General features: G+C 41.6%; 1 protein-coding gene across 2 annotated transcripts; it reads right to left on the bottom strand.

The window, feature by feature from the left end:
• Positions 1–211: 211 nt before the first annotated feature.
• Positions 212–12,955, bottom strand: ARFRP1 (ADP ribosylation factor related protein 1). Of its 2 annotated transcripts, none has more exons than XM_050907286.1 (8): positions 12,933–12,955; positions 11,399–11,498; positions 10,921–11,008; positions 10,351–10,433; positions 9,786–9,867; positions 9,224–9,294; positions 2,680–2,780; positions 212–1,099 (listed from the first exon to the last, which is right to left on the bottom strand). In XM_050907286.1, exons 2-8 carry the CDS (start codon positions 11,489–11,491, stop codon positions 1,012–1,014), a joined length of 606 nt encoding a protein of 201 aa, XP_050763243.1. In that variant the 5' UTR covers positions 11,492–11,498; positions 12,933–12,955; the 3' UTR covers positions 212–1,011. The 2 variants fall into 2 exon arrangements, 1 of the variants encoding a protein (XP_050763243.1); XR_007767415.1 differs by lacking the exon at positions 212–1,099 and adding an exon at positions 8,961–9,043 and having other exon boundaries at positions 2,715–2,780.
• Positions 12,956–12,973: the final 18 nt, after the last annotated feature.

Genomic DNA, 12,973 nt, shown 5'->3' with positions numbered 1-12,973 from the left:
AAACCACTGTAAAACACATGTAAAAAGAGATACTCGGAGAAATGTTAGTGATACATCAGCAGAATTACTACCTGGGTAGGCTACATAAGAAGTGAGCACTATTTGACTTTGCGAGCTGCCTTTCTGTTCTTTCTCGTATTTCAAAAAACTGGAGGGCGAAGTACTATTATTTCCGAACATCAGTTGTTTCAGCAAGAGAAGTTCAAAGAAGTAGGAAGCTTTATTGCATACTGATTTCTCCCTGCCTAGAGGTTCAGCTTTCGGCCTAGAAAGATCACAGAGAGGGCCTCAATTCATTCCAGTTACAGAAGATACCAATTATTCTTACAATTAAAGAGAATGCACAACAGAAAGACTGGCAGTCAAAGCAACGCAGTGCTTCCGGAGTTCACGTCCTATTAATATCCATTTTAAACAGTGTAACGTTGTGCCGTTCCTGGCTTCCACATCTGCATTTACCACAAGTAGAAGTTACGAATCAACGTGCCGACTGAAAACTGAGTTATAATCAATGCTGCCTCTCCCCATTATACAAACAGCAGCATAACAGGGCCAGTAACACCACCTATAGTAACCATGGGGCTGGAGCAGCAAGGTATCTTGTCAGTTAGAAGGGACAGCCATTCCCCAGGCTCTCCCTCCCCTTTCATATTCACCTATGCAGTTCCTTCAGGAGTTCCTTCATGTCACTGGCCTCTAGCCTGTTAGACTAACAAATCAAGAACCACAAAGTAATACAGTAGAAAATTAAGTCCTTTGCATCTGCAACAATGTGTAGATTGCCACTCGGTCTATGGTCTCAGGCCAACAGCTTAATACTTAATGTAAGAGATTCCCGCCCCCCATCCAGTTGGAATCCTTTGCTCAAGTGTTTTAGACACAGAAAGAGAATGTTTGTCTCCAAACTTAGGAAAGAATCAGGTGTAATAGGAATCCAGTGGACCACCTTCTTTAAAGGGAACACAAAACTGTGGAAAGAGACTGTCCGGTCCTTGACTGGCTTGGAATTTCTTACGTGATGTCCTTCTTTCTTGGGGGCCGGTGAATATTCCTCACCACGCACTTCACCATCCATTCAATTCCCTCGTTCACTCCTTTGCTAAGGAAACAAGATAAGTAGACAAGATTTAAAAAAAAAAAAAAAAAAAGGCAAACCCAACAACAAACAACCAAGAACAAAAACATGGCTCATGTAGTCCCTAATGGAGCCCTTAGAAGAGCAAGTGAAGGGTTCTGCCCTGCAGTTATTTATTGGTATTACTATGTTAGTTTCTCATACATGCAAACAATGGGGATTTCTTTTAACTCGGTATGTAAACTCCATCCTTTATTTTTCTGGTTTCTGTACAAGTCTACATCCAATTTAGTTAGTCATCAACTCTGTGGAAACCTTGGGATGAACAAGCATCAAACCACCTGACAGCTGATTTGAGGTTATTTTGCTACAAGCCTCAGGCTAGTTGTATCAGATCTTCCAATCCTGGCTCCAACTTTCTGTAATCATTGGTGCTGGGGCTGCCAAGCAAGTCACCAGGCTCACTGGTCTGCACAGCTTCCCAGCCAGGACTTCCACAATTTGGTTTTTTTTTTAGTGTAAACTCAAACTGAAATTTTGAAAGGAAATTCCACACAGATCAAAACTAGAAGTGTTTGTACAAAACCCACAACAATTGAAAAGGTTGCATTTCATAAGATTATTATCTAATACTTCTCTTCCAGTCAGTGCTTAACCATTGTTCTCATTCTTGTGGTCACTCATCTGCTTAATGGCATTTGATTCTTAGCAATGCAGACAACAGAGATTTTTCTCATGGTTTAAGAAGCTTTTCCTATCCTTTGCAGTAGCTCGTATAATAACACAGATCTATTGCTAGATTAAAAAAAGAAGAAATCTCAAAGCTCTGGATTCCGTATAGCCAGTAATTCAGACAGGAGTATTTCTAACCATCTGGAACGGTACTTTTGACTTATGCCAAATAGCACTTTTCACCCAAAGAACTGAAAGCATAACCAAAGTATTGCAAGACTCAATGTGCAATAGTGATGCTAAGATATGAAGAATCTAGTGGGTTGGTCAAGGTCATGGCGTGCAGCCATGTGGCGTGCAGCTGTGTAGGCCTGAAGAAGGATCACAGTCTTCCAAATTTTGGTCTGTTCTAGTCATTGTATCTTAAACCACAGGTGTCCCCAGTGTAAGAACACCTGGGAGATTGTTACATTATCTACATAACAAAGCTCATCTGCACGCCAAAAAATATGAAAGCAAGAGCATAATTACTCCACCAACAATGGAACACCACTCATTTCTCTGGCAGTGTCATAAACAGCTATATTTTCAACTGACTTCTTACATAAAAGCCAGGAGCTGCAGCAAGCCAACAACTGCAGACTATTGTGTACAGAGAAGGGGTGATAAAGGATAAGAATTAACAGCTCCATATGCCTCCAAGTCCCGTTGCTCTCAGCCAGTAGTACATTTTCATCGTGTTTCATTGGCAGGATTTACAGATTAAGTTAGTGACCTGGTGCAAGTCCAAGGTTCACAAACAAGTATCTGTCACTGCTGGGAAGGAAGCACAGCTCCCTTTCAGGGGTTATTAAATCCTATAGTACTGCTCTGCTTGTGTGACACCCTGCAGCTGTTCAGTTAACCAAAACACCATCCATTCGCATACTTACCCAGTAAGAGCAGAGCAGGCTTGTGTCAGGCAGTCTCTCTTCCCAATTTTGTTAATGCAGTCACTAAATGCTGTCTTGATGTCAGGTATTGACAGACAAGTCTGCAAGGGAAACCAAAGAAGAGCTTGCCTTCTATGCTACAAGAGATGGTGACCTTCTTCCAAAATGAATCCTACCACATCCGCAGTTCTGCTTCAGTCAGTACGGCACGACGCTGTTGGGTTAAACCCCCTCACCCACTAACACAGCAAATTCACTTCTTTACATTCCAAAAAAAATGAACGTATTCTTTTTTCACCAAAGAGAATGGTATTTTCAGACAGTATGCACACACTGCCACACCTCCCTGATCCTCAAGACGAACACTTCCAAGCAAATAGAGCCATGAAAACAAGCACAACGTGCACACCCTCGGGATACTCCTTCCAGCCTGCCCCAATCATCACACACAAGTTTTGTCTACCAGAACACTACAAGAGCGCATCTATTTACAAAGCCTTTTGAAACGGTGTACCTGCCAGAATCCCAGACAAGTCAGTTCCTGTAGCTGACTCTTTGCCAATGGCCGGGATCATGTCTCCCTACATACACACTCCCAGAAAATGGCTTGGATGGGATTTTTTCTAAGTTCTCAGCACGTTCCTTGACTTTAAAGGCATGGCTGCCCTGGACTTGTTTGTTTGCGTTTTGCATGCAGGAGAAAATGCTGACAGCACTGAATGCAGCACATTTTCTGATGCCTGGTGTCACTTTGTTCTTGATCACCATCAGGTCTTGCACTTCTGTAAGGCTGCTAGGAGATTGCTGGGAAGTGCTTTTATAACACACAAATGGATAAACCCCCCAATAAACCAGTGGATTACTTTCCTGACATAAATCACAGTGTTACCACAAAAAATTTATTCTTAGAGTTACAAACACAACAAAAGCAAACCTGCCATACTGAAGTCTAGACTTGCATCTTCCTCCCTGAACACAGGAAGCAGGAACAAGAAAAATCACCAGCCTTTAAATCCTTTTCTGACCTCAGTGCTCATTTTTTCCTCAGAAGCCTTGGACAAGCCATTTAAGCACTTTAGCTGGTCAAGAGCCCAGCTTTCTTCCTCTCTCTGCAAAGACATTTTGGATGTTCAATGAGGCTCAAATACATGTTTTGGGCAAGTGTTTACTCAAATGCCACATCAGATCCTTGTGAGTCCTGAGGATCAGTTCAAGTGGATGTATACTTTGAAAGAACACACTACCTGCAAACAGGAATTCAGTCTTCTACAAGTGTGGGCCTTAACTTAGCAGAAAGATGGAACTTAATGATACCAACTATCCACTTTGCAAAATACTGGTTCTGGAGAAATTAAATACAGGAAACTACTGTGGGGATGACCATGTGACAAATAAGCAGCTTTCAGTGCTTATAAATAAGAAGGGTTCTTAAGAAATGGCTTGAGAGGAGTTTAGTGACAGCAGATTCACCCAGTGCCCTTGAATCCAGACGTGTGATTTTCCACTGTGAAGGGCCTAGAATCCATTAGTTGTGCAACTTTTGATGACTGTACTTTCTTATGACCTAAGTTGCATTTCAAACTTGCAGTTTCAATCAATGAGCTGGAAACTGTATCCAGAAATATTACTTACTTCATTTCACCAAAGCCCTAACAACTTACTTCAGGATTTCTGCCAAATGAAAAACCTGCAATTCATAACGATGAGCTGTCATCCATAGGATAAACAGGTAAATAAATTTAAAAAAAACCAAATACTAACTTGGACTGGACTTGGGAGTTGGAATTCTTACCAGTAGGTCTGGAAGATGGGCAAGAGATTACTACCAAACAATCATTCTCTACAAGTTTGTAAAAGATGCTACTTTAGTTTTGGTATGACATTCATTGGCAAATAAGAAAGGCAGGTCCAACTGCCTCTTGATTTAAGCCACAGATCTAGACAAGTCAATCAGCCAACAACTGGGAAGGAAGAAAGGCTGCATGTCAGTAATTTGAGCTATTTTTCAAGTCGTTACTTTTTTTCAGTAAATGAGACTTGGCAGCAGGAAGATTAAATCCCAAGGCAGCTGAAACTGAGCAAACGTTTCTTGAAATATACTTTAAGCTTATCACAGTTTAATATCACAGTATAATATTTTCTCCTTTTCTGAATGCTGATGTATGTTAAAATCTTTTTAAAATAAATCTGAGAGAAAGCGTTCAAGGTAGGAAATAACAGCGCAGAGCATAGTCACGCTGTCCTTTATCTCTACTTGCACAGGCCTGTGCAAAGCAATCAGGCAATGGACTTCCCAAAAACTGCCAGCAGACCAGTACACCTGCACATATCCAGCGGCACAGAGAATCCACCTCCTTCATCTTGTCCATCTGTGAGGCCTCTGAGAAGTCCACTTTTCCCGGTGCAGCTTACAACTGCTGTAGCCATTTTTTCCCCCAGCTTAATCCACTACAATCACTTCCCTTTCTCACCTTCTGGTATAATCGTGGCCTGCCCTAACTTCCACAAAGCTGTCCAGCCATTGCTCTCCATAGAAATCTGCATCAGAAAGAGTTGTGCTTCTGTGGAGACTTTGCACCATTTACATTGTTTATAGTAGGATGTCACTGCATCACAACACTACACCTGTTTTGAGAAAGTTCTTTTTCCCCTTGGGATGACGTACAGTAACGCAGCAGAGGGGATAACACCACTGAACTGTCAATTCAGAGAAGCCTTGTTTTAGTGTTCAAGGGGAAGCCACGAACTGGAATCTCATCTTACAGCAGAGGATGAGGCAGACTACCCATCACTTCAACTAGGAGCATCTGAGCTTCTCATGCTCAGGAGAAAATGTCAGCTGTGGCTTCCAAGTTCCCCTCTTTTGCACCTCCCTATCTACATTACAAAATATTTGTTTACAGATGTGTTTTGTTTCTCAACTGAAACCACATAAACCCAGAGCAAACTAGGGAAGCTAGATCTGTGATCCCATAAACAGTGTACCATTACAATAATAAAATCCACAGATGACCTTTCTGGAGTGATGTTATCTACCATACATTTCAGAGGAAACTCATGCAACTTGACGAATCATATTTCCATCTCAACTTTCCCAGAAGAATGCACAGTAAACTTATCTTTTCAGGAAGGCTCTTCAAGGCATAGTCTAGCCAGGACTGACCTGCCTGAACAACCAAATTCCTTTTACGAAGGGTTCAGAACAACATTACCCAAATTAAGACTCAGGAATGGTACCCCCAGACATATATCAAGCAGCAAGGCTCCATTTCTGGAGTCACCTGCAGAAAAGCACGAGTGGCTGTTTTAGGCAAAAAAAGGTTGCATTGTAGAGTCTTTATCCATTTGCCAAATCCACTGCAGGAACAACTATGCTGCTGCTTGGTCTCATATCAGGATAAAACCTGAAGTATAGGCTCTTCAGCCATCTCAAGAGGAATCAATCGGCATAATGGAACTAAAATAGAAACAACAGAAAGGTGGATAGCCTAAGTATTTAATAAAAAGTCTAACCAACCTGACCTATGTTCTGTGCTATCTTTTTTTACAAGCTTATTTTAAATTAAAATTTAAGCTTGTTTAAATTAAAACAAGCTTATTGAAATTAAAACCAATTTTACAGGGAAGCTGTGGTATTTCTTAAGTTGGAAGTTAGAATGGCCATCACGCAGAAGGCCTATTTTCTAACAGCTGTGCGGAAAATAGATAACACTACGAGTGTGCAAATACATGCTGCTACTCACCATGACTCCTCTCATTTTCCAAAGACACAAGGAGGCTTTTCAACATTCTGGAAATTTCAAATTAAATTTCCAGTTTATCTTAAGATGCGGAAGGCAAAACTTCCTCCCAAAGACATTATACAACACCCGATTATTTTCATATGCTATTTTTTCAGCTCAGTTTTTCCAGTATTTTCAATAGTGTTCCAAAATGAGCCATTCTATCCTCAAGTTTTAACGTTCATTGTACAGCTCAGAAATATATAGCTTTTATAAATCTTTAAACAGCTGCATTCACATCAAAATGGCAAATATAAGTTCTTATTTTGCAGCTTTTTCTGCAGTAAACAGCAGGTAAGCAAAACTGTGTAATATTTTCAAAAGTGGCATTCTGACTTGAAAGGGAGGCCACATGAATTATTATATATTAGACATTTAATTCCCCTACAAAGCAATAGTCCTTTAAAAAACAAAACAAATTCCCTCCCACAACACACATTTGACCCAATCTTTTCATTAATTACAAAAGGATCCAGTTTTGAAGCCCCTGCTAAACACAGAGCATTCTCCTGGTAAAAAAAAAAAAAAAAAAATCATATACAGTATTGTCACGATATTAGAACTGGTGTTTTGCAGTCTATGACTGTATTTTATCTCCTGATACGGCCAAACACCACTCATGCTTGGCAGTGCTGAGTGGATGCAATCTACCCTAGGGCAGTGGTGCCTATTATCAGCGGAATTCTTTTCTACAGCGGAATTTAGCATCAGGGCCGAAAAATTCTTAGTGTTTATGCAATTTCAGGCATTGAGTCAGAACTTTTGCTATCTTATTGTGAGGAATGTAAACTTTTTAAAAAAAAAAAAAAATCAACGTCAGACGTACCACTTCTGATATATTTCACCACAAGTCTTCTGCTGGCCTTTAAAGATGTAATCATCATGAATTATCTTTCATCCGCAAATCCAAGCAAGGTTAAGATACCACTTATCCTCCCTTATCATGATCCACATTAACGAGAGAGGGATGCCGGTGAGAATTCCCCACTACAACTATATGTCTGGAGATCCAGAGCAGAAAAACCTTTACCAGTGATAATCCTGTAATGTTCAATTTTCTTCCAGAGGTCTTCAATTCTGCTAGATTGGTGGAAGACAAACAGGCCTTCTAGTTTTCTAAACCTTGCTTAAGTGAACCTGAATAATTACTGAAAAATAAGCTACAGTCCCTTTAACGTTTTGTTAATAGCATTGATGTCTTTCTGCTCTGTGTCCATATCCAAGATCATACTCTAGAAGTAGACGTCTAAATATACAATTTAGGTATTTCTTAAAAATACGTATACCTCCAGCTGGTATAGTTTTGCTAATCTCTTGTCACAGTTCTACGACTGCGTAAAGGCACCAAATCTTTGGGCTGGTCTCGGACCCTCCAGAAGGGGCAAGGAGTCACTCATAGTTTTTATCCTGAGAGCCTGTTCCAAATACCTCTTTCTAGTCGTATAAAGAAGTTCGCTTGTTCAATTATTTTTCTTTAGTCTGGCTAGGGTGGCACAAGAGCTGGCGTTTGCTGTATGCCCATCACAAAATATGCATATAGAGCCATAAGGAAAATTGGAACAGCTTTCCAGGTCACTGCACATAGTTTATTTCTCAACAGCTAAAGGCAAGAGTGCAGACTGCTCCCTGCTGTAAAGCTGTAGCGTTGCATGGGAATATGGAAGTTAATATTCTGTTTTCCACAGTGAAAAGACAGTTAATTTCCCCACACACCAGTCACAGCAAAGGCAGGACCATAAATCAGGAGTTCTGTCTCAATCTCACACTGTCTTTTAAGTGGAACTACATTTCTTTTGTTGTGTCGTACACATGAAGCGTAACCAAATCCTCCTTTAAAGCCAAAGTGATTTCTATGGGAGTCTCAAGTATTTCCGACAAGTATACACACTGAGATAGGTGTAAAGTCCAGGGGAAGAAGCTGGGAAGTATTTGCGTACTTTGAAACAGATACTGATCACAGCTGCCAGGGCTGGTACTCCAAATTCTACTGAAAGTCTCTGGCTCCATCTAGAGATTAATCACTCGAACTGCAGTACTGGAATTCCAGGTACAATGCGTGAAGAGGAGGAGGAAAACATGGAAAATACCACGACCACTTTAGGCACTCTGTGTCCTTTTTTCCATGCCGGGAGAGATGAGGACTGCCCTGGATGCGTCACCTAAACAGTCACACTGTAGTACCCACTAACTTGTCAAATACAAAACAAGAGTTTTGCAGTTCTGCATGTGCTAGAAAGAATTCAAATTATACTATCAATAAAAAGCATTCCTTGCCATTCACTGCTGTCATCGATGGAATGCTCTAGGACAAACACAATGTTTCCTTGAACAGATCTTATCTGGTTATGGGAAAAGGATGATATTGCTTCACATACATTTGTTGTGCTGTTCCCAGGTAACAGTAGAGCAGCATAAACAAAATGCACTAAACATTTTTTTGCTGAATAAACAGGAAAAACCAGTATTAAGATACCAAGTCACGGTACAAGAAAGACCCACCATAGCTACGTAGTCTGTTCTGTTCACATAAAAAGTTCAAAACAGCTGAGATGGACGTGCCTGTAGTAAGCTCATTTATGCCACTGGAAAAGGATTGGAGGAGAAAGGAAAAAATTAAAACTAAATTCAAAGCAATTATTTCCAGCAGTGGGAAAGCGCCATAGGATCAGTCCAGGAATGTGAAACGAATTTAACATGAATGCAGAGCTCACCTGTCCAAGGCTTATTTGCTCACTTAAGAAGTAAATCTACAATAATATTACCTCTACATCCTGCTTGTTAGCTAACACCAGAATGGGAACCCCTTCCAGAGCTTCGCTGGTAATCATCTTCTCTATAAAGCACAGAAACAAAAACAGAGGTTTAGCCAGTTCTGGAAGACAAAGTTGCGCAAAAGCCTGACACAGACTATCTGGACACAGGGATGAAGCAAGAGGCTCCTTGCATTACGGTTTCATTTGATACAACCTTTCAGGTCTCTTTTCTTCACAGAATTTTTTTCCAGATCAAACTCCAAACTTTATTTTGATCAACAAGGATGTTACTGAGATTTAATGAGGTGATAAATATAGAATAAGGAATAAAAACTTCAAAATCATTAGCACGAGCACAAAAAGAGATTCAAGGTCATTATACGCAACAAAAGTGAGTCCTGTGTTACAGACAAGACAGACTTCAACAAAAACGTGCAAAAGCACTACAGATGTGTCATCAACAGGCCACGCAGCTTCCTTCAAGGACACAGGAACAGACATGATAGTAATGAGAGAACTGTGCCACAATACGTCACGAAATCACAGTATGGGTAAAATACAACATACTCACCAAAAGCTCTTTTAGATTCTGAGAGCCTCTCCTCATCAGTGGAGTCAATAACATAGATCACTCCATGAGACTCAGCATAATACTGAAAGGATAACACAGATATTAGTGTATCTATCTGCTGGGACCATTTGTTCCTCTTCCTGATTTTTTTTTTTTTTAATTTGGTAAAATTTTGATACACGTGGAAGAGATCAATCAGTTAGAGCCAGCTGTTTCCATAGTACGTGTCTAGAGAGAAGAATGCTGGCACACAGAATGCATTGCCTGTTCTGTTTGCAGGCCTACTGAATACAACAGGTGAAAAAGCTTATCTGTCCCCCCAAAAAGCTTATTTCTACTGGCACAACCCTCAGATATGGGCTGGTAATTGTTGTCTGTAAACAATAATGCAAATATTAAGCATTATCTTTGCTAATCTTGCACAGATAAAGTTGAGTCTCTGGAAGAGTGTTGATGCTAAATACTAGGGTTACCAATAAGCCTGTATGAGCAATAAATGATCATACTGCTTCAATTCTAAAAGAGACAAAAACATTTCTAAAAGAAAAAAAAATACATCTCCAACCTTGTCCCAAAGAGACTGTAGTTCCTCCTGTCCGCCAAGATCCCAGAACATTAGCCGAGTTTTCCCAACATCAATAGTACCAACTAGAGGGGAAGAAGAAAAGACAATCCAATGAAAACTAAAGGTGGTTTCTAAAGCACAAACACCTGCACGCCCCCCTAAGAAATCTGGGGTAGAACAGTCTTCTAGAGGAACAAATCACATGCAGTGGCTACTTTCAACAACAGAACGATACCGTCGCAAAGAGTGACCACTAATATCAGATAGAGTCGTGTCAGTGCAAATAATATCAGAATCAGGCCAACAAATGAACTCCAGTGAAGCTTAGTTTAACCTCTGAGCATAGCAGTGAAATGGGATGCTTGGTTTTTTTAAGACTTCAGGGTTTTTTCCTCATAAGCTAAGAAAGCCTATTTTATTCTCTTACAAAAAGCCACGGGGAGTTGGGAGATACAATCTCAACTTCCAGGAACTATTTTGCCCCTGTCAATTCTTAAAGATTTCAAACAAGAACCAGTTGTTGTCTAACTGTGCAGGAAAGCTGAAAAAAATCCACACGGATTTACTTACTGTTTAAGCCTACAGTGGTTGTGATTTTGGACAAACTCATCCCTTTGTAGTTCTTGTTAAATCGAGTTTTAGTTTGTTCAAGGAAGGTCTGAAAAGGAACAAGAAGAAGTATTTACTCTCAAGTATTTTGCTGGCTGGGATAATCCTAACCCAAACCCGCCTTTTCATTTCTGCAGAATCCTGCTCCAACAGATACAGCCCTACCTAACCTGGGAACAAACCACTCTTCTTGTTCCCTATTTTAGCAAGGAAAGAAGGGATCACAGGTGATTACGGGATTACCAAAGCCTCAGCTACATCCCTGAAAGCTTATGCTAAATTTAAGTAAGAGGGAAAAGTTGATTCTTTGGTGTGACATCACTAAAATAACGCACAATACAGCCGAAGAAAGATTGACCTTTCCGTTGGAAGTTTTATCTTTGGAGGATGTTTAGAATTGCGTGTGCCCTCCACGCAATTGGTAATAAACAGCACTTACTGTTTTACCAGCATTGTCCAAACCAAGGATCAAGACGCAGTACTCATCCCTCTGGAACATGTATTTATAGAGACCAGACAGCAGAGTATACATCCTGCTCCTGCAACAAGTACCAAGAAATCAGTAACAAACATTTCCAAAAGTCTCTCATTCCACAACACAAGTTTTTCCCAACACCAGATAAACAAATGACGTTATTCTTTTATCAGTAACTCTCATATTTAGGCAATCCCAGGACAAATCACAGATCCAAGAGAGATCATGCAAATAGCTCAAGATCAAATTTTCAAATGCATACAAGCAAGGGATTATCTTCCAAAGAGCTTAACCTCTATTTCTGCACGTAGTGCCCAGCATCCACTGCAAACTCAACCCTCATTTGAAAACTACCCTGTCTGCTTTGGGGCTTAAAGGAGAGCTAAAGAAGAGCTTGAACGTCTTTTGTGGTACATGTAAGACCCACAGAAAGTGAAGTCAACTTCATACAAATACACAAAATAGGTATTTCGAGCAAGAATGTACAGGCCAGTCCCCCCCTCCTTGTTTCTGATCCATATAACAGTATCACGGGATCTTTAATGGTTGAACTGAGTGCAGTGTATCTTAAAGGTGCATAAAACCCCCTACTTATCTTAATCTAAGCCTTATCCAGCAACAATCTTCTGTTATGGTATCCACCATACAAGTATTTTGTCATCTCACAATGCCATGAAGACAAGACAGGTAAGTTAACAAGCCAAAAGCACAAGACTAAGAATCAGACAAAGCGACACCAACACCTGCAGAAGCTCACGCTTTTTTTGATGTTGGATTTGCACAAACAAGGCAGAGAAGATTTGCTAAGATGCAGGAAGTATTGCTACCAAGCACTACAGCTGACTCACATAACATTGCAACCACTCTTCTGTTTAAATACAGACAAAGGGAACCTCAAGGCAAAGACTTTGAGAAGCAACTGTCTTTGAGCAAGCGTGCAGATAAATAATCACTTTGAAGTCAAACAACATTGCCTAAAGGGGAAAAAAAAAAAGTGTCCCGGACTAGAAGTAAGGGATTTCTCAGGCTGGGGCACTCAGCGTGAGGATAAGGCACCTCAGGGTGCAGGGGCTTTACCCCCCACAGCTCAGGTACCCGCCGAGCGAGCGGGGACCCTTCACCTCCAGCTGTGCAAGAGGCGCAGCCTCCCGTTCCCCGGGAAGGCATCGAGGCCGCGGGCTGAGGACAAGCTCCCCCCGGCCCGCTCCCCTTTCGGGCCAGCAAGTGATCCTAGGCGTACCCAACTACCGGGCCGCTCCCCCCAGATCCGGGAGATCCCCGCCTCCTTCCCCTGCCACAGCCTGACAGGGGAGAAGGGGGAAACCGACCCTCACCGACATTTCCTCCTCACGGCCCGGGGCCAGGTCCCGGGCAGGGCCGGCGGCGCCTCACAGGCCCACCCCACGCCCAGCCGTACCCTGCGGGCCCCCGCCGCGGCCCTTGCCGTCCCCCGAGCGCGGAAGGCGGAGGGCAGAGCCCGAAGCCCGCGGCCCCTCACCAGGTACCGGAGACACCTCCCGCCACACAGCTCCTCAACGC

The sequence above is a fragment of the Gymnogyps californianus genome, chromosome 17 (assembly GCF_018139145.2).
Source record: "Gymnogyps californianus isolate 813 chromosome 17, ASM1813914v2, whole genome shotgun sequence".
In the NCBI taxonomy this organism is placed as follows: Eukaryota; Metazoa; Chordata; class Aves; order Accipitriformes; family Cathartidae; genus Gymnogyps; species Gymnogyps californianus.
This window is presented reverse-complemented; position numbering and strand designations above follow the sequence as displayed.